The 18,455-nt window shown below is 34.5% G+C and overlaps 1 protein-coding gene across 29 annotated transcripts in view; it reads left to right on the top strand.

The window, feature by feature from the left end:
* Nucleotides 1–18,455, top strand: part of Ppfia2 (PPFI scaffold protein A2) — a 459,906-nt gene that overhangs the window by 420,164 nt on the left and 21,287 nt on the right. For 16 of the 29 annotated variants that reach the window (XM_029482321.2, XM_085843128.1, XM_029482319.2 and 13 more), the window contains 6 exons: nucleotides 3,066–3,147; nucleotides 5,923–6,123; nucleotides 13,240–13,302; nucleotides 14,542–14,571; nucleotides 16,080–16,273; nucleotides 17,375–17,472. In XM_029482321.2, the coding sequence (XP_029338181.1) occupies nucleotides 3,066–3,147; nucleotides 5,923–6,123; nucleotides 13,240–13,302; nucleotides 14,542–14,571; nucleotides 16,080–16,273; nucleotides 17,375–17,472 (668 nt within the window). The remainder of the gene's footprint in view (nucleotides 1–3,065; nucleotides 3,148–5,922; nucleotides 6,124–13,239; nucleotides 13,303–14,541; nucleotides 14,572–16,079; nucleotides 16,274–17,374; nucleotides 17,473–18,455) is intronic. The other 13 variants (XM_085843123.1, XM_085843126.1, XM_029482326.2 and 10 more) reach the window with 3 other exon arrangements.

An 18,455-nucleotide genomic window follows, 5' to 3' on the forward strand; every position in this document is an offset into this window, starting at 1 on the left:
ATTATGTAACTGGGAGGAAGGCAGGGAGAGTTCATGAATTTATGATCTTTCCATTTCTATCGCTCAGATGCTTTTTGTGAAAGCAGGCATACACAAATATCATAGGTTCTGGGGCAAACTGATTTGTCTGTTTTTATGAAGGGTTTGGGCATTCACTATTTTTCTGACCATTGAAAAGAAATTTCTCATAAGAATACTTATCCTCCCTGTGTCTGGTGGGCCTCTTTTGTATTTGTCAAAAGAGCATCACATTTACCACTGCCCATATTACCTCTCCAGCACCGATTTTCTTAAAAGTCACCATGTTCAAGTAGATACATATAACTGATACAACCCTGTGTTAAGGTCAAGGTCATCTGGCATTACTCTCCCATTGTGTAAGTCCAGGTAAAATCCATGTCAGTCACTTCTATAATCTCAAATTCATGACATTAAAGTCATTGCTTTGCATTTAGCTATAGCAACTGGATTTCTGGGGCAGATTGGGCACTTTTGTCTCATTCTTTGAGTTACCTTACTGAAGATTTGTTATGAAAGTTGCGATTTAACTGAAATTAAGAATATTCTTAGGGACAAGATTGTTCTATATGTTTCAACATAATTATGTCATATTTTCTGTTCCAAACGAGAATAGAACATCTCAGCACATGGGTAGCATCATAACTAGAGTTTTTTCAATGAACTCAAACCATAACAAAGTCGTGAACTCAACTAGAACCACTACTATTCTGAGAGAAAATAATCAAAGGGAGACAAGACATAATAATGTTTATACTCTTCAGTCATAAAATCTAAACATGGTCCTTGTATTAAAAAATTATCAAAATACACATAATCCAAATTTAAACATTATGGAACACAATTAACTGAATACTCGCTAAAATATAAATGGCGTCTGGTATTCAGTTCAACATTTGGAATCATTAATAAGCAAAACTGTTAGGGTCAGGATGTGTGTCCACAAGTTTATACTGCTATCTGTGCATAATATACACTTGGGCGCCTCTGTGCATTTGCTGTGTCTAACAATGATTCTCTTGGAAACCACATCCATATTTCTACTTACCTCACTGAGCACAAGTCTCAGCTTGTAGCATGTGCACAACACAGGGCAGCTGATACCTTGCCCCACTTCTATAAATATATCTGTCACAGGGAGACTAACTTGCTGAAAACAGACTTTCAGCAGGGTGTCACTGGGAGACCCAAGGGAATTGGATGATGGAACAGAAAGCTACATTTAAGCTTGTGCTTTCCACTGTAGATTCAGGGTATCCATGTCTCCAAACACATTTCCAGCCAAAGAATAGTTTCTATGCACACCTTGCCTTTGCGGTCTCCTCAGCTCAAACAGAAGTTAACTTATTTGTCTTTTAAGTTGCTAATACCTTCAACTTTTTCTTTATCCCTAGTAGGTCTTCATGTATTTTTTAAATGTCTATTGAAAAGCACAATATATCTTGTAACTAAAGGCATTCTCTTACATATTTTAAGATATGATTCATTAATACTAAGTAACTATTAGTAATTGGAAATAGACACATGCTTTTGGGAGTATACATGAAATCTATGCTATGTTTGTTAACATGAAAGACATACATTAACAATAAAGCAATTATTATACTACACTTTTATTTTTGCATACCTAAGTATGCATATGGAGATACAGAGAATATACTTTTCACTATATCCCCAGATGGATATAATAGTTTGAGATTACATACAAATAGATTCTACTATTTCTTTTGTTTTGCTTTGTTTTGTTTTTGTTTTTTGGTTTTTGTTTTTCAAGACAGGGTTTTGCTGTATAGCCCTGGCTGTCCTGGAACTCACTTTGTAGACCAGGCTGGCCTTGAACTCAGAAATCTACCTGTCTCTGCCTCCCAAGTGCTTGGATTAAAGGCATGTGCCACCACCACCCAGCTAGATTCTACTATTTCAATTGTAAATTATTTTAAACTGCTTTTAAACATGGATCTCAATCCTAAATTCTTAGAGGGCAATGAATTCATGTATATGTAAAGGTTATAGTTATCAGAAGGAAGCATTTGCTTTCACTAATGTCTTAGCCTTTCATTAGTAAATAGTAATGATTATGAATTAAAATCTCTGGTGAATTATACACTTCACATTGCTTCCTAGTGAAGGAAATCAGTTTATACTGGTGTAGTCCACCTAGTGTGGCCTGGGTTTTCAACTGTCCTTGATAAATCAAGAGATCAGAGAATGGGTAAGCAAATAGCTGTAGAAGCAAGTGTGGAAGCTTGGGGAATCCCGAAGATTTCACTGCAGTTCACTCACTTAGAAGACCTAAACTCTAGACCATAGATGGCAAGGGTTGCTTAACATTTTGTTGTTGTTGTTTTTGCCTTACGAGCATGCCTTATCTCCTGTGTACCCCAAGTCCACGGCTCCTAGCTTACTTCTTGGCTTGGCATAACCTTCACTGCTATTCACTTTTATCTTACTATATGTTCTTTTTTCGAAGCAATATTTGTTGTGTTTAAATATGTACCAGCAAAAACTTGAGGTAGAGACAAAGGATCCAATTCTTTATATTTTGTTCAGGACTTCAAAATGATTAAGAGAAGGAAGTAACTTCTAAAATAGAATGTCTCAGAGGCCATGCTTAAAGTAAACATCATGAGAACTGATTGAAATCACCATGGGTGGTATGTCTCAACGTACCAGCTTTGCCTCCACCACTAAGAGAGTAAGAAATGGAGAAGGACAGATAGAAGCATCAGATTTTAGAATGCATGATTATATATGAATATGCGACCAGTACTCTAGTTATAACAAAATGATATTGGCTGATAGTACTCTTCAGCTTACCTTATTAACAGTGTTCAAATCTTTGTGAATCAATGTTAGAGAAACTTCCTTTTTAAATATTAATGTTTCAGTGAAATCAAAGGGGAATTTTCATATGATTTAAAGCAAGAAGGAATTCAACCATTCTGTGTCCCCCATCATTAAATACTTGCTAGGGTTTACTGTGGTTTCAAAGCAACCACGGGCACCTTTTCCATATTACCTAACTAGTGACCTTTGCTGTACTTCAGGCATGAACTTCTTGAAGAAGCTCGGAGAAAAGGATTACCTTTTGCTCAGTGGGATGGACCTACTGTGGTTGCGTGGCTGGAGGTAAGCAAAACTTAAGTCAATCATTGATTCTGATTGTTTAGAGACAGGTAAAGACTGGATTCTGAAACCACAGCTTCAGTATCCTACAACTTCCCATAAAAAGAAGTCTACAGACTTGTCAGCAATGAGATATAACTCATTATTTTTGTGTTGGAACAGAAGAAAGGGTGCAAAGAGAAGTGTACCCACATCTGGTCCTCCTGATTTGTACTAGCATAGGAGAAGAAATAATTACTGATATGTTTTGGAGGTTTTGAGGATATATCAGCACCTGTGCATCACCTCTCATCAGTAAGAAACAAACAAATAAACAAACACTTCATTTCACTCTGAACTAAACGCTGATGAACTGTTTAATATTCTCTTCCTTAGAGTATAATGTAATTCTAAAATGGCTATATATTGCCTAAATTTAGACATCTGTGAAAAAGCAGAAGACTATGTATCATCCTCTGTCTAAATCACTTGAGCATTCAGGTTACTTTATGATTATTAAAGAGATTAATTAATTAGTTAATTAATTCATTAAATTTAGTTTGATATAACAAGAACAGCATTTGGTGTTTCCTCCACAATACAATATTATGAATAATGCATAAATACTTGATCTGGATAGAGGACAGCATTCTAAAAGGGAGGAAACAATATATTGGACCCCAGGTTGGATAGCACGACAGTAGTATTGCTTGACATTTGAATTCAGTTCTCCATTCATGGCCCCTAGTATACCTGATGTCAAAGGATACCATTGAGGTTTGTCCTGCCTCCAGGAAAGAGCATACATGAAATAATCTGTGGTTATAAAATAACGTTATTATTATATTAAATTCAGAGCTAAGCAAATAGCCAATGAAGGAAAACTAAAGCCTTATTTGCTTTAAAACTGTTCTCTTACATATAAAAATATGCTTTTAAGATTTTTTTCTTGGACTGACTGAAATAAACCTGTGTTTTCCTTTTGATATATTCATTAAAATCAATTAGTTACTGAAGTTTCTACTAGACAAACAGTTTAAGAAATCTCACCCCGACAAAGGTATTTCTTGTGCAGATACTAATTCAGTAAAATGAGCTATGTTTTGACAGAGACTTGGTTGCTATTTTAGTAAGGGATGAGCAAATCCTTCAGAAAAAAAAAAAAACAGATTTACTGACACTAAGGTGCTAAGAAATGACAGCCAGTGGAGCCAGAGCTAATTAAAGCAACCTGGGTGCAGAAATTGCTCAAATGCATTTCCTAATGTGACACAAATGACAAATGGAATAAGCAAGGAGAATAGTCACTCTGAGCCTGTGAATGGGCGCCCATAACTCTTGGGCTCTTTCTCTCATCCTTGTGGGCCTAATCTATAAAGAATTTAGATTGGGAGGGAGTCTACAGCTTTCCACATGCATTATCTACTCTAGAGTGTCTCACCACAGATGACACTTGTAAGAATTAATAGACAATATTGGGTAATATTAACCAGAGTGGAAACTCAAGCATCTTAGAAGACAGGAAATCATTAGCGAACAATCAAGGTACATGGTGCTGAGTTATCTTGAAGAATTTGTGTTTATGAACCAAGAAAGATGGTTGATCATGTGTCACCTCAAGTGTCCTTGTGAATATAAGGCCAATCCCTTTGTGGTTGCCCTTCTGTAACACAGCATGGATTATATAATTCCTATATTAAATATTTATATCCTGTGTTTGATTTTAGCCACAATCCAAGGCACATTGATTCAGATCTGGGATTTTGTTCCTTGTCTTTATTCCCATTATAGACTCATTATTTTGTAGTATATGAAGGAAAGGATGTCTGTATGAGTTATCTACTCTTACATAATAAACTATCCTCAAACATAGATATATTTTCTCACTAGTTTTAAGGATAAGATATAAGTACTTGAGTAGAATATTTGGTTTGGCTAAGGTTTATGCTTTGGTCAAAATCACAGGGCTAGCAATAATGGATCCTGTCTCAATCCATGACAGACAAACTGGCTCTACAAACTGTCTTTACAATTTAAAAGAAGAATTATAATGTAATCATTAAAGACTGTTCAAGCCACTTACTCAGTGAAATTTATAGATAGCTGATATTTTTATTATATGTAGGAGAAGTTTGGTGCCTGTCAAGTTTAGCACTAATACCATAATGTTTCAATTTCAAATGAATTCCTACCTGACTGTTGTTTGGAACATATACACAGTGTCTCTATGTATTTACCTCTCTAGTCAAAATTAATAAAATTTATCTCCTGGAGTTGTAGACAGCAAGTAAATTTATATATTCAAGATAACCTTGAATACCTGGAGGATACAAAAGACACTAAATGATGTATTAGTTTTCTGGTTGCTGTGAAAAACATAAATAACAAAAGCAGCTTTTTAAAAAAGGAAGCATTTATTTTGGATCAGGTTTTGATGGTGCAAGTAGCTTATGGAATAGAAGACAGGTTGGCAGCTAGAAGGGGCATAGGTATAAAGGTAGGACTGTGAGTCAAGTGGTCCAATGCACCATCAATCAAGAAACAGAAAAAGAGAATATTGATATTCAACTTACCTTCTGGGTTTTATTCATTCTCAAATTGACACCAATGGGTTTTTCTATCCACATCCATCATTGTTTTTGCTTGCTCAGTTATGCCTTTCCGGGAAGTTCGTCACAGACATTACCAGAGGTGTGTTTGGCAGGTGATTCTGACACCCAATTAAGTTGTAACGAACCATCACAAATAAACACTATGGTTATTCTAAACTCTGTATTCTTTTTTTTTCCAATACAACAGCTCTGGCTGGGAATGCCAGCTTGGTACGTGGCAGCATGCAGAGCCAACGTGAAAAGTGGTGCCATCATGTCAGCTTTATCGGACACTGAAATCCAAAGGGAGATTGGAATCAGCAATCCTCTGCACCGCTTAAAGCTCAGGCTAGCTATCCAAGAGATGGTTTCTCTCACCAGCCCTTCAGCTCCTCCGACATCGCGTACTGTGAGTCAATGTGTGCCCCTCCTTCCCCTTATGCTGACCTCACAGCAGCCTAACCCCACAGAGCAAAATGTGGCAATGCACAGTTCAGTGTCAGGATGGATTATTACAAAGAGAAGCGACCATTGCCTCATTAACCTCGCTGCTACTTTTAATCGGCTTTCAATCAAGGAGCTCCTATGCCTATCAGACTTGAAAGCTGCAACCACGACAGACTATGATGCTAGATTTAGATTTCCCTCCCTAGCTAAAAGACCTCAAACCTTGCAGTTTCTCAGAAGTTCCATTTCTTTTTAATCAGGCATCTTCTTGGGCTTAGCCCAAAGCATCCCAAGTTTCTGAAGACACACTGCTTAATTTATTACCGATAGGAGAATTTCATGCTTAAAACAATCATATATGATTTGTTTTAGAAATACAAATTAGATTCCTCTACTACTTCAAGATGTGCCTCCCTTTTATAAAGCCCTTTTATGATTGTATCCATAGCACAGCACTAATGAGAATATTACTAAAAAACAGGCACTCATAATAACAAATACAGTCATCAGAAATAGTCTGAAATGTTTTATCTCTCTATTGAGTAAATTTTCTCTGATAAATTTATAATCCCTCCTGTGAACTAGATTTGCCCCCCCCCATATCTTAAACAATATAACACCACGTGAGAGAGTAAAATAAAATCTAAGGAGGAACGTGATCTTGCTTTACTGCAGCTTTCAGACACAAAACTGACTTCAATGTATTTTAAAGATGGCCTTATATAATCCTAAAGAATTTGATGCAAGTCTATCATATTTATACCACCTTTCCCCCATGCCTAGTGTTCTAGATTCCAAAGCCAGAAACTCATGGTAAGATTTCAAAGAGCTGTGTATTGAATAAATACATATAAGTCTCCTCAGTACAATGTAAGGAGTGTGTGTGTGTGTGTGTGTCTGTGTGTGTGACTTCTACTTACAGTTTTATTTCAAATAGATAAGAATATACTCTGCTAATGTATTCCAGATAAAAAGTGATTTAGAAAACACTAAGAGTAAAATCGGAGGTCATTAAAGTAGTTATTACTGTAGACCATATTCATATCTGAAGACTTTCCTGAGTATCTACAGTTGAGAATAAAAGCATTGCACCTGGTTTATAGAGAGTGGCAATTTCCCACACGTAAATACAGTAAAAAAAATTTTTATAAATTCAAATTCTGCAAAAAATTGGAAGGTTCAAACTTCCAACTTCCAGTTTAAAAAAAATGAGATAAATTATTTGATTTCCTTTAGTTGCAAACACAAATCCCTTTCTTAGCAGAAAATTTTTTTAAAGCACATTTAACCCCTCCCCAAAAATGTTTACATAGAAGCAAGTTAAGTTACAAATCCAAAGATTAAAATACATTAAATTGTTTAAAAGGCAAACAAAATGGAGAATTTTTAAAATACTCAGAAGTTACCTGCAGTTGGCTTCAAAAGTTTTTTTGTTGTTGTTGTTGCTGTTGTTATTGCTATTGTTCCTAAAACATTCTTGTCACCCACAGGGTTATAAAACCACATCCACACACCTTTCCATTACTAATCTATGTAGTAGCATCTCTGAAAAACCTTCTATTAAATAACCTAAAGTCGAGCTTTGTTTTTTTTTTTACCATGCATTGACTTCTGTGTACCTTTAAGGGTCTTTTTAAAAATCATCCCTTTTCTTCCTTCATTATTGAGTAAACTAAACAATAATAATGTCAATGCTTGTCACATTAAATTGTCATTAGGTATATAGTAATTCCTATAGATATTCATCTGAAGAATAATCATTGGCAGGTCTGAGCACTGTGTGAATGGGTAAAGTGAGCTTTAGGATAGCAATTTCAACACTCAGACCCAGGTCAAAAGCTGGGTGAGTTTGTTGGCATGCCTGTAAGCCTAGTTCTGGGAAGCAGAGATTCAAAGTGGGAGATAGAGACTAGTTAAACCTCTAACTCCTTAGTTCAACAAGAGAAGATGCCTCAATGAGTTGGGACACCATCAAGGAAGACACCTAAGGCCTAATTCTGTTCTCTATTTGCACATCTGTCTATGTGTGTATGCACTCATGCACACACACACACACACACACACACACACACACACACACACACCCCACTGTCATTTTGTCAATCATTCTTCCCGGATATACAGAGGATATAAACTGGATATGGCTCTGAGTTCGCAAAATAAAATGAAGGGAGGAAGGCTTACTGAATGGTACGTTCAATGTGAAATTGTTTAATTTCAACATGTGAGACAGAACCAAGAATAGAAAAAAAATACAATTTTTTAAATGAGAAAGTTTACTGTAGAAAAAGTATTTTCATCACAATTCTAATAAAGGTGTTTTAGCGTTTTTTATTATAATACTATTACTATGTAACCTTTCAAAATTAGTAACAGAATCTATATTTTCAAGTATTAAAATAGAAATTTAATTGTTGCATGTCTTCTTTATAAAATTTATACAAAATTTATATAAATAACACTACTACTATTTAAATAAAAATCATTACTTTTAGGTAAAAAGTAATTTAATAATTGCATTATGCATAAAATGTGTACATGTACATATATTGTTGTATAAAATATATTTATGTCCATAGCAATAATTATAAATGGGGAACTTTCCCAACACCTTAATCATCAAATTCTATTGCCATTCTTCCTGCCTTAGCATCTGGTTATCATCCTGTTTATATTTAAACTTTTTAAATTACTAGTAAACTTGATGGTTTAGTAGGTTTCCTAGAGTTGTCTAAGCTTTTCAGAATGTTTTCAGAGTCTCCATTGAATTAAAGGGGTGGCTGCCATTTAACTAATGAATTAAAGTCTTTTAGTGACAGGGCTTGTATGTACCAGGCAATATACTGATACAAAATTCATATGTTAAGCAAAGCTGTACCTCTTTCAAATTTAATCTACTACATTTATTTTCTTCCTCGTACTCCATCTTCATAGGACCATTGACACAGATATATTTCAAGTGTAATTTGCTTTTACCAAAGAAAACTTTCCTATATAATTCATTCAAAATTATATATGGGGCAGAGGAGAAACTAATCCATATTAGCGATCTGTGTTTGGTTGAATGAAAAATTAGTAAGATGGAAGAATGATGGAAGATGGCTCCTAGGATAGACCTATATCTTGCACATATATGTGTACATACTACCATGGTCACATGTATGCCCACACATATGCACAACTTTAAGATTACAGTTCCAGAAGCTTTAAATTATAAATTTTAAGTTAGTTTACTTTGCAATCCACTTATAAAGGTAACAGTACTTCAACATGATCTAAATATTAACCAATCTTACTTTGAGCAAGACACTTTGTAGGAACGTTCTGAGGTCTAGCTCGTTGAGTCATTACATTTTGACATCCAGAGAACTAATTACTTCTCCTGATTAAATTTCATGAGTTATTCTTTAAGTTAGTTTAATGTTTACTTTTCTGTCATAGCTCTTTCCAGGATGATTTAATTTGGTAGGGATCAGAATTTTTAACATCATGAATTTTCCTCTCAAGTCTCAATTAGTAATATGCTGTAAGTATTCTAGCCCATCTTCATTTAAAACAGGGGAGCAAGCCTAGGGAAACACAGTTTAAGGAGGTACTCAGTATTGGCTGTCAAACTTGTATTTCCATTACTTTGAAAATGAGTACTTCCTTAAGTTTCTCCCCGTAAGACATCTTTCCCTCCTTATTCTAGTCTGCTCTTCTGTTATGATTTAAACTTTTGTTAATTTTCCAGTGTGAAGTATATAATTTCAGTTCTGCTTAAGACACAGAGAATCTGATATTCAAAGATATTTTGGCATCATTTTGAGAAATTACTGAAAAGTGGCAATACAGGAATCTAAGCTTCCCACACTGTAGTTAGTAATGCACTTGTGGCCTCGTTAATCACCTGCTATACAACGCTGGCCACTAAGAAGGCTATTAAATTTTGTTCCATGAACCTCATATATTTGGGTATTAAGCATAAACTGCTTTGGTGGTAAGCTTCTCAGAGAGCCACATATTCTCTGATGTCTGTCCTTATACTTGTCCAAAATACTCTTGGAATGATCTTTACCCTTGTTCTCAATGTCTTATAACGATTTGGTTTTTCATAGACACCTAGATATGACGTTCTCCTCCTCCTCTATATAGTCTTGGACCTCTAAGTGACATACACTCAGATGAGAATTGAGTCCTCTATAGTGGGAGAATGAAGAAAGTAAATTGATTAATTCAATTGCTAATAAATCAATAGATATACAATAAATTGATAGATATAGGCTTGATTGCAAAGTAAGACCTTAACCCATAGCTATTCTGGGATGGCAGTACATGTATCTAATCTCAGCTCTTAGAAGACAGAATTTGAGATCATCCTAGAATACCTAATGAGTTCCAGACCAAGAAAGAATACAGAATAAGATACTGTAAACAAACAAACAATCAAAAAGTCAAAAACACATAACAAAACCCCCAAACATCCTCTTCTGTTTACCTGAAAGATCTGTATAGAGGATTCATTTGGGGTTATCTCACAGTATTTTAAGGCACGAAATGTTCTTCAGGATCAAAGCATCATGGGCTGGAGAAATGGTTTAATGCTTAAGTGATACAAGCCATCAGATAAGAAGCCAGATATCCTGAACATGTTTGTCAACTCCTTCAATGGAGTGAACAGAGAGAAAAGAATCATTGGAACTTGCTGACTTCCAGTCCTGCCAAGAAGACTCAGCTTCATGTTTAGGGAAACCGTGTGCCCCATCAGGAATGGACAGAAAAGGATAGAGGGAGATTCCCAGCACCCTCTCTGAACATTGCACCTTCACAGACACTGAAGACATGTGTGAATAGCCCACCCACTCACACTGTGTCTCCTACACATGCACAAAAACAATCAATAAAAGCACATTTTAAGAAGAAACCTTCACATGAAATGCAACTTCTGAACATGCTACTTCTGGAAGTATGGCAATCACATTTTCACACATTGTCCTGGAATTGTGTTCATTTTGTAAGTAGAGATAAAAAAAAAAAATACAACTCTAGCTTCTAGAATCTCACCAATCCCAGGATACTTTGCATGCTGACCAGTGCAGAATTTCTAAAAATCTGTGAAACAGTTCCGCTCAATGAAGACATAAAACTGATCATGGAAAAGTAAGATCATCACAATTTGGAATCAGAATCAATAGAGAAACTGCACAGTTCACAGTTAATGAGACTTTCGGTGACATAAGGAGCTCTTGTGTTCTAAATGTGCTTCATAAGTGGGTGATTTTATTTTATAAGAAAAATTGGCTTGGTATAAATTCTGAAGCTGTTAAGTAGGGTAATTTTGTCTGTCTGTCTGTCTGTCTCTCTCTCTCTCTGTGTATATATATGTGTGTGTGTGTGTATATATGTATGTCATGTATATATATATATATGACATACATATATATATGACATCTAGCCTCTGTAAATTTTCCGATTTATTAGAATTATGAATCTTCACTACATAAATCTTTGTTATAGAAATAGATTTGTATATGACATTATATAAAATATACATAAGTGACTAATATATATGATTCACTGATATATAATTTTGTGAGATTTCTCTTATATAAAGTAATACGTATTTTATTGTCTATACCATTATTTTAAATTATTTCAAAATTATATCTTTATATTCCTAAAAATGCTAAACATTGTATTAGGTAAATTATAGAAAATTCCAGGAGTCACATGCAATATTTTGGCATTGCTTTTGCTGCTTCTTTGAAAACAAGGAACTAGGAAGTTCCGTAATTTGGAGAACTTTGTGTATAGATTTGCTAGGGGAAAAAAAAAAAAGGATTGTGACATTTGATATGAACTGGTTTCCAATTGAAGGAAATAATACCATGATCTCTATGTTAACAAGTAGATATTAGATTCAAATTATTGATTGTATGTTATATAGAGAGCTAATACTAAAGATTATTTTGTGAGAAAAGAAAGGAGAAACTTCTTAAAAGAGTAGTCCATGGTAGAAAAAATATTTTAATTTATTCTGTTTCCCACCATAGTATGGGTATGACTCTGGAGAAAGCTCTTACCTTGAATGCACAAGAAAAACATATTATAATGGTATCTTTGTTATCTTTCTGTACCTGAAAAAAGGGAAATTAGGGAAGAAATAATGTACTTTGTCTTAAAATCTCAGAGAGACCGGGGCCATCATGGTGGGGAAGACATGGCTGTAGGCAGAGAAACATGGTGGTAGGAACCAAATGCTGACCAGCTGTGTCTATAGTCAGTAAGCACTGAGCACAGAATTGGAACTTGCCTATGAATCCTCAAGACCTGACCACAGTGACTCAGTTGTCCCTTGAGGCTCTACTTCCTAAAGTTTCCACAACCTTCCTAAACATTGCCACCATTTAGAGATTGAGTTTTCAAATGCTTGAGCCCAAGGAAGACATTTCACATTCAGACCACAACAGTTGGTACTGAGATACACGTGAAGAATAAGGAAATGAATACTTGGAATTATCATTATTGACGAGGAGGCTGAGAAATATCTTTTTCTAAATGAGAATATCTGGAAATAATGTTTCAGTTCTTTTTCTTCTCCATGAAGGCAAGGAAGGACACATTTATTGGATTAAAAAAAAACCCACTAGATAAAGCTGATGCTATTTTTCAGTCTGGGAGGTTTATAGCTTCTCTGTGACATTCAGTTTACCATGTCCAAGGATGTTGATGAATAAAAATGTGTGAATGGAATTCTCTTGATAAACAACTGGTATACTGGGTTACCATGACAGAACAAAGTTGTTCGTTTTACAAAGTTGAACCTGATGGCCACATTCTTTTAGAATGTGAAGTTTGACCGCAGCAATTTTTGATTCAGATTTGAAGAATTATTACCAAAATGAGTATCATAGCATATCTCTCTCCAGTTAGCCTATTGAATAAAAATAAAGGCGGCTTTCAGCTAGCTGCTCATGATGCATGTGTAGATCAGAATCAATTTGCTGTGTGTAATGCTGTTAACTAACAGAGGTGCCTCCTTTCTCTCTACCCCGGTTCCCTTTCATGGATGGCTTTGTTACCATTTGGCTCTCATTAGCCTTCAGGCAATGTGTGGGTGACCCATGAAGAAATGGAAAATCTGGCAGCTCCAGCAAAAACGGTTAGTCTTCAAAGCTACCTTGAATCTGAACTAAGTTATTTGTCTGGAGAGAGAGAGAGAGAGAGAGAGAGAGAGAGAGAGAGAGAGAGAGAGAGAGAGAGAGAGAGAGAGAGAGAGAGAGAGAGAGAGAGAGAGAAATTTATTTACCACAAACCAAAGAGATGGAATATGTTCATGTAATTAAACACAAGGATAACTGATGTTTATCTATATATTTACTTTAGTTTGTTTGACAATTTAAAATGAAACTATTATATTGCTATTGCTTTACATCCTAAGAGTCTGTGTGTTGTTACACGGAGACAGTAATAAATAATATTGTAAAATTTAGGACTGGTAGTCAGTGCCTCTTAGACCTGGGAAATGTCAAAGGAATACAGTTACTAAATCGATCTTAACCAGTTGTAGGAAAGGATACATTGAATCTTCAATTTTAAGATGATTATGTAGGTCCTTGGGCTATACCATCCCACATGTAGCCTTCTATTAAAAAGAATTGAGGTGTTATCTTCATTTGGTTTTACAAACACACTTTTAAATTACTTTGAGGACTCTAGTCACCAGCTTTAAAAATATGATGTTTTGCAGTCACTCTTAATAAGAAGGATCAGAGTTGGGCACAGCATGTATTTTACCTCTAGCAATTTCATTTTAAACTACTTTCACTTTAATTCTCATTTAAACTTTTGATTATCTAGAATGGAATGCTGTCAAAGTATCAACGAAAAGTCACATCACAAATTGTGTTTTTTAGTTGCTTCTGGTTGCTACTGGCTAGTTGCTTTAGTTGCTACTGGCTTCTTTAGTTTCTTCTGGTTCCTTGTTTGACTGTTGTTGGATTTGTTTATCCATAAACTTTGTCAGAAAGACACAGTTCTTTTCTTCACTTCATTCATTTCTAATCTGTAACCTTTCTCCATAAATCTGTAACCTTTCTGCATTATATATTGAAACGCATAATCATGAGTTTGTACTAAATTAGAAAATGTATAGAAGTTTACAAATGACAAGTCCTAATTTTTACAAATCTGATAACTTCCCATATGTTTTATGTATATTTAAATTACAGTTAATTTAAATTCTATTTTGTGCTCTTTATCTGGGCTATTGAATGGGTATAATATGCATGTCTGCCTATGTCAAGATAATTAACATACTATATTAAAATTATGCTTCTAATAGAATTTGAAATTAATGTATGTTTACCTGCTTTATAATCACTTCCTGCTGCTAACCCAGAAAGAATCTGAGGAAGGAAGCTGGGCCCAGGTAGGAAACTCAAATGCTTTAAGAAATAGTTAACTTTTCAGATATAAATTATGAAACAATTGTAGGTCATCATATTTGAAATGATCACTTATCTTATTAATGAGACTGATTATATTTAAATCAATATTATGTCTATTATTATAGGTGCATCTTTTTGAACCATATGTTATAACTAAGATGAATATCATTTTAAAATTTGTGCACATAACAGGGTAATTTTCTTTCTTCCTCTGAAATGGATCTATAACTTCAGTTTCTTGTAATATTTGTGACTGTGATATGTAATCATTCAAGTTTTATCTCTGTGGAAATTTTTCAAAGACATCTTTGGTATCCCATATGCTTTAAGGTATCATGTGTACTATTTGGGTGTGGGTATGAGAGTGACAGGTGTTAGCACAGAGTGTAAGATGGGATTAATCCTAAATTGGTAAACTGATCACAGGAGACATAAATTTATCATAAATAACCCTGAGTGCACAAAAGATAGTATACATTTTCTTCAGCATTTCTATACATTGGGGAACTGGGAAATAAATTGAAAAAAAAATAAATCTGTTTCCTTTATAAGAATCTTTATTTAAACATGCTAATGCACAGGGTTGTACTCAATTTGGAAATTAACACAAATCTCATAACTAAAAACCATTGATTTTTTTTCTATATTTACATACTATAATTAGAACTGTGGATTCATAGCATAAGAACTAAGTAAACAGCTGTCTCAAATTAATATCTTTTAAATAATGATCTATATCTTTTAAACTAGCATTCTTAATGATGAATTATACTTTTATAAATATTGGGTTTCATATTGATAATTGCTATGACATTTTTTCACTTGTTTTGAATACTATGTGACAGAAACACTTCTTACATTACAAAAGGGAATTAGCTTATCTGTCTTAGTGTCCTTTTTATTATTGTTATTATTACGTCTACTTTATATACATAGTCTAAATTTCTGGTTAATGATTCTTCCAGGAACCTAATGGAACACTGGATATACACTCTTCTTAAAAACATAATGCTGACTTAGGTATCAGCGTGCTGTCTTTCAGAGTCAGTTTTTTCTCCATTTACAGGGGTTTCTGTTTCACATCATACTTTGCTCTGACACAGGAGCACTGGCAACAGGACCATTGATGAGAGGCAAATGGCACAGTACTTTAAAAATAAAAGAAGTAAAAAAAAATTCTAACAGTACAGAGATGGAATCTTTAGGCTTAAAACCCATACCATACATCAATTATATTTTTTTTATTAACAATACATGTATTTAGAAAAAAGTTATTTTAAAATATATCTTAATTAGTTCATAGGCAAATATACTAAGAAATTATGCAATTTGTTTTATACTAAAGAAAATACATGTAGCTTAAATATTTTCTCTTCTTTGCTGATACATAGTATCATGATATCATAGCAGTTGCGTTTCAGTTTGACATCTTCCATTTACCATCTCATCTTATTGGCTAAGAAACTTGACTGCTATAAAACAATTCCAGTGTCCGGTTTTTCTACAGACCCTGGCTTATGGAGATATGAACCACGAGTGGATTGGAAATGAATGGCTTCCCAGCCTGGGGTTACCTCAATACAGAAGTTACTTTATGGAATGCTTGGTTGATGCAAGAATGTTAGACCATCTCACAAAAAAGGATCTACGTGTCCATTTAAAAATGGTGGATAGTTTCCATAGGTAGGTTGTGCTTAAAGAATAATGCAAATGGAACCATAAACAATAGGCAGCTAACACACACACAGAGAGAGAGAGAGAGAGAGAGAGAGAGAGAGAGAGAGAGAGAGAGAGAGAGAGAGAACAATAGAAAGAAAATGTGTGCTGTTTACAAGGTTTGTGAATTCTACTTGCAACAAGTGTTCAGGCATAACCCTGAAGGGTTTTCTCATGGAGAGCTGTTTATGATGCATCCCTGAACTGTTTTCAAAAGTCAATATAAGGGTTAGTGTTTTGGAGGTTAGCTTTTTTGAGTTCTTTATACATTTTGGATATTAGCCCTCTATCTGATATGGAGTTAGTGAATTTTTTTTCCCCAATCTGTAGGTTGCTGATTTGTCCTATTGACTATATCCATGGTCTTAAAGAAGCTTTTCAGTTTCAAGAGGTCCCATTTATCAATTCTTGATCTTAGAGCCTGAGCCATTGCAGTTCTGTTCAGGAAATCACCTCCACCTTCCCGCCAATGAGTTTGAGGCTCTTTTCCACTTTCTTTTCCACTAGATTCAGTGTATTCAGTGTTATGTAGAGATACTTGACCCATACAGACTTGAGCTTTGTGCAAGGTGACAAATATGGATCTATTTTCATTTTTCTACAAACTGACTGCTAGTTAGAACAGCACAATTTATTCTTTTTTCCATTGTATATTTTGGGCTTCTTTGTCAAAGATCAAGTGTCTATACTGTGTGGTTTTATTTCTGGGTCTTCAATTCTATTCCATTGATGTTTAAAAGGGGAGTTAGACTAATATTGTATAAGCTTCTGTATATGGAACTATGGATAATTATTTTCTAAACTATGAATACTAAATACTTCAAATATTTTCCTTTTATAAAATTTTAAATATTTTATTTATTTACATTCCAGTCTAATATTTTGTTTTTAGAAAAATATTATTCTCAACATAAGTGTAGTCCTTCCCAGCTGAAGGATGCAGTTGTGAATGAAAATTATAAATATGCCCAACCAGAAGTAGCGTAAATTTGACCATATTTAATAATGGAACATTCTTCACTTACTGATCCAATTTAATATTCATTTTTTTCTCCTTTATGAAAATAGAACAAGTTTACAGTATGGAATTATGTGCTTGAAAAGATTGAATTATGACAGAAAAGAACTAGAGAGAAGACGAGAAGCAAGTCAACATGAAATAAAAGGTACATGCCCTGCTTTAGTACCAAATGCCTTTACTGTGGGAATTTACACCTCTCTATACTTAAACCGAAGGTGACGTATGTGATGACATCATGAGAATGTATTTTACATTTTGTTCCAAGTGTTGTTGCTATATTGTCCCCAATTATAACATGGAAAAGAATATTAGTGCATCCTAGGGGTAATCATTTGGTGGCTCTACTTTTGACCTTCTGGAATTAGATTTTTCTTTCTGCACCTATTAATTATGTATTCTTCCTATGTTAAAAATTGCTCTCAGTAGAGCTTTTTGTCAAACTTTTAAACAAATGTTGTCATGATAATTCAGGAAACATAGTATTTTGTTGCTACTGTGTTTATCCTAGTTATAGCATTTGAATTTAATTTCACCACTCAACTATTTTTCATAAACAGTTACAAAATATATTACATATTTATGTATAAATTCTATACATATTTTCCCTCTATACTTCCCCAGCCCACTAATGATTTTCATTCAGAATTGTGTTATGATGCGAGGCTCATGGTTGCAATCATTCTCTGTGCTAAGATAGTCACTGTTGCTGAGGCATTTGAAAAGTACTCTATTTAATCATTAACCATTCTATTATTTTGATTTACTATAACAAAATATCCAAGGTAAGCTAACTTTCAAAAGAAAAGGTGAATCTCACAGTTTGGGAGGCTAAAGATCCACACAGTATAGCACAGACTTTGTGGGCATCTCCCTTGCCCTCATAAACACATGGTGGCTAGCAATGGGGACACAAACAGGGCTTATAGACATTACCTTGCCAGATAATATTCTGTATCTTACCAGACTCCGCCATTTAAGCAACCCTCTAATGAGAATTAGCAAGAGATCCACAATAATTATGTTCTTCCCTTCTAAGTGATGTATCCATTGCTAATGACCCCTCATAACTTCCCTCTTAAGGCTTCCAAGCAAGCTTCACTACATAAGATTGTATAATTACCAGCATCC

The sequence above is a fragment of the Mus caroli genome, unplaced genomic scaffold (genome assembly GCF_978045245.1).
Source record: "Mus caroli unplaced genomic scaffold, Mus_caroli_1 scaffold_9, whole genome shotgun sequence".
In the NCBI taxonomy this organism is placed as follows: domain Eukaryota; kingdom Metazoa; phylum Chordata; class Mammalia; order Rodentia; family Muridae; genus Mus; species Mus caroli.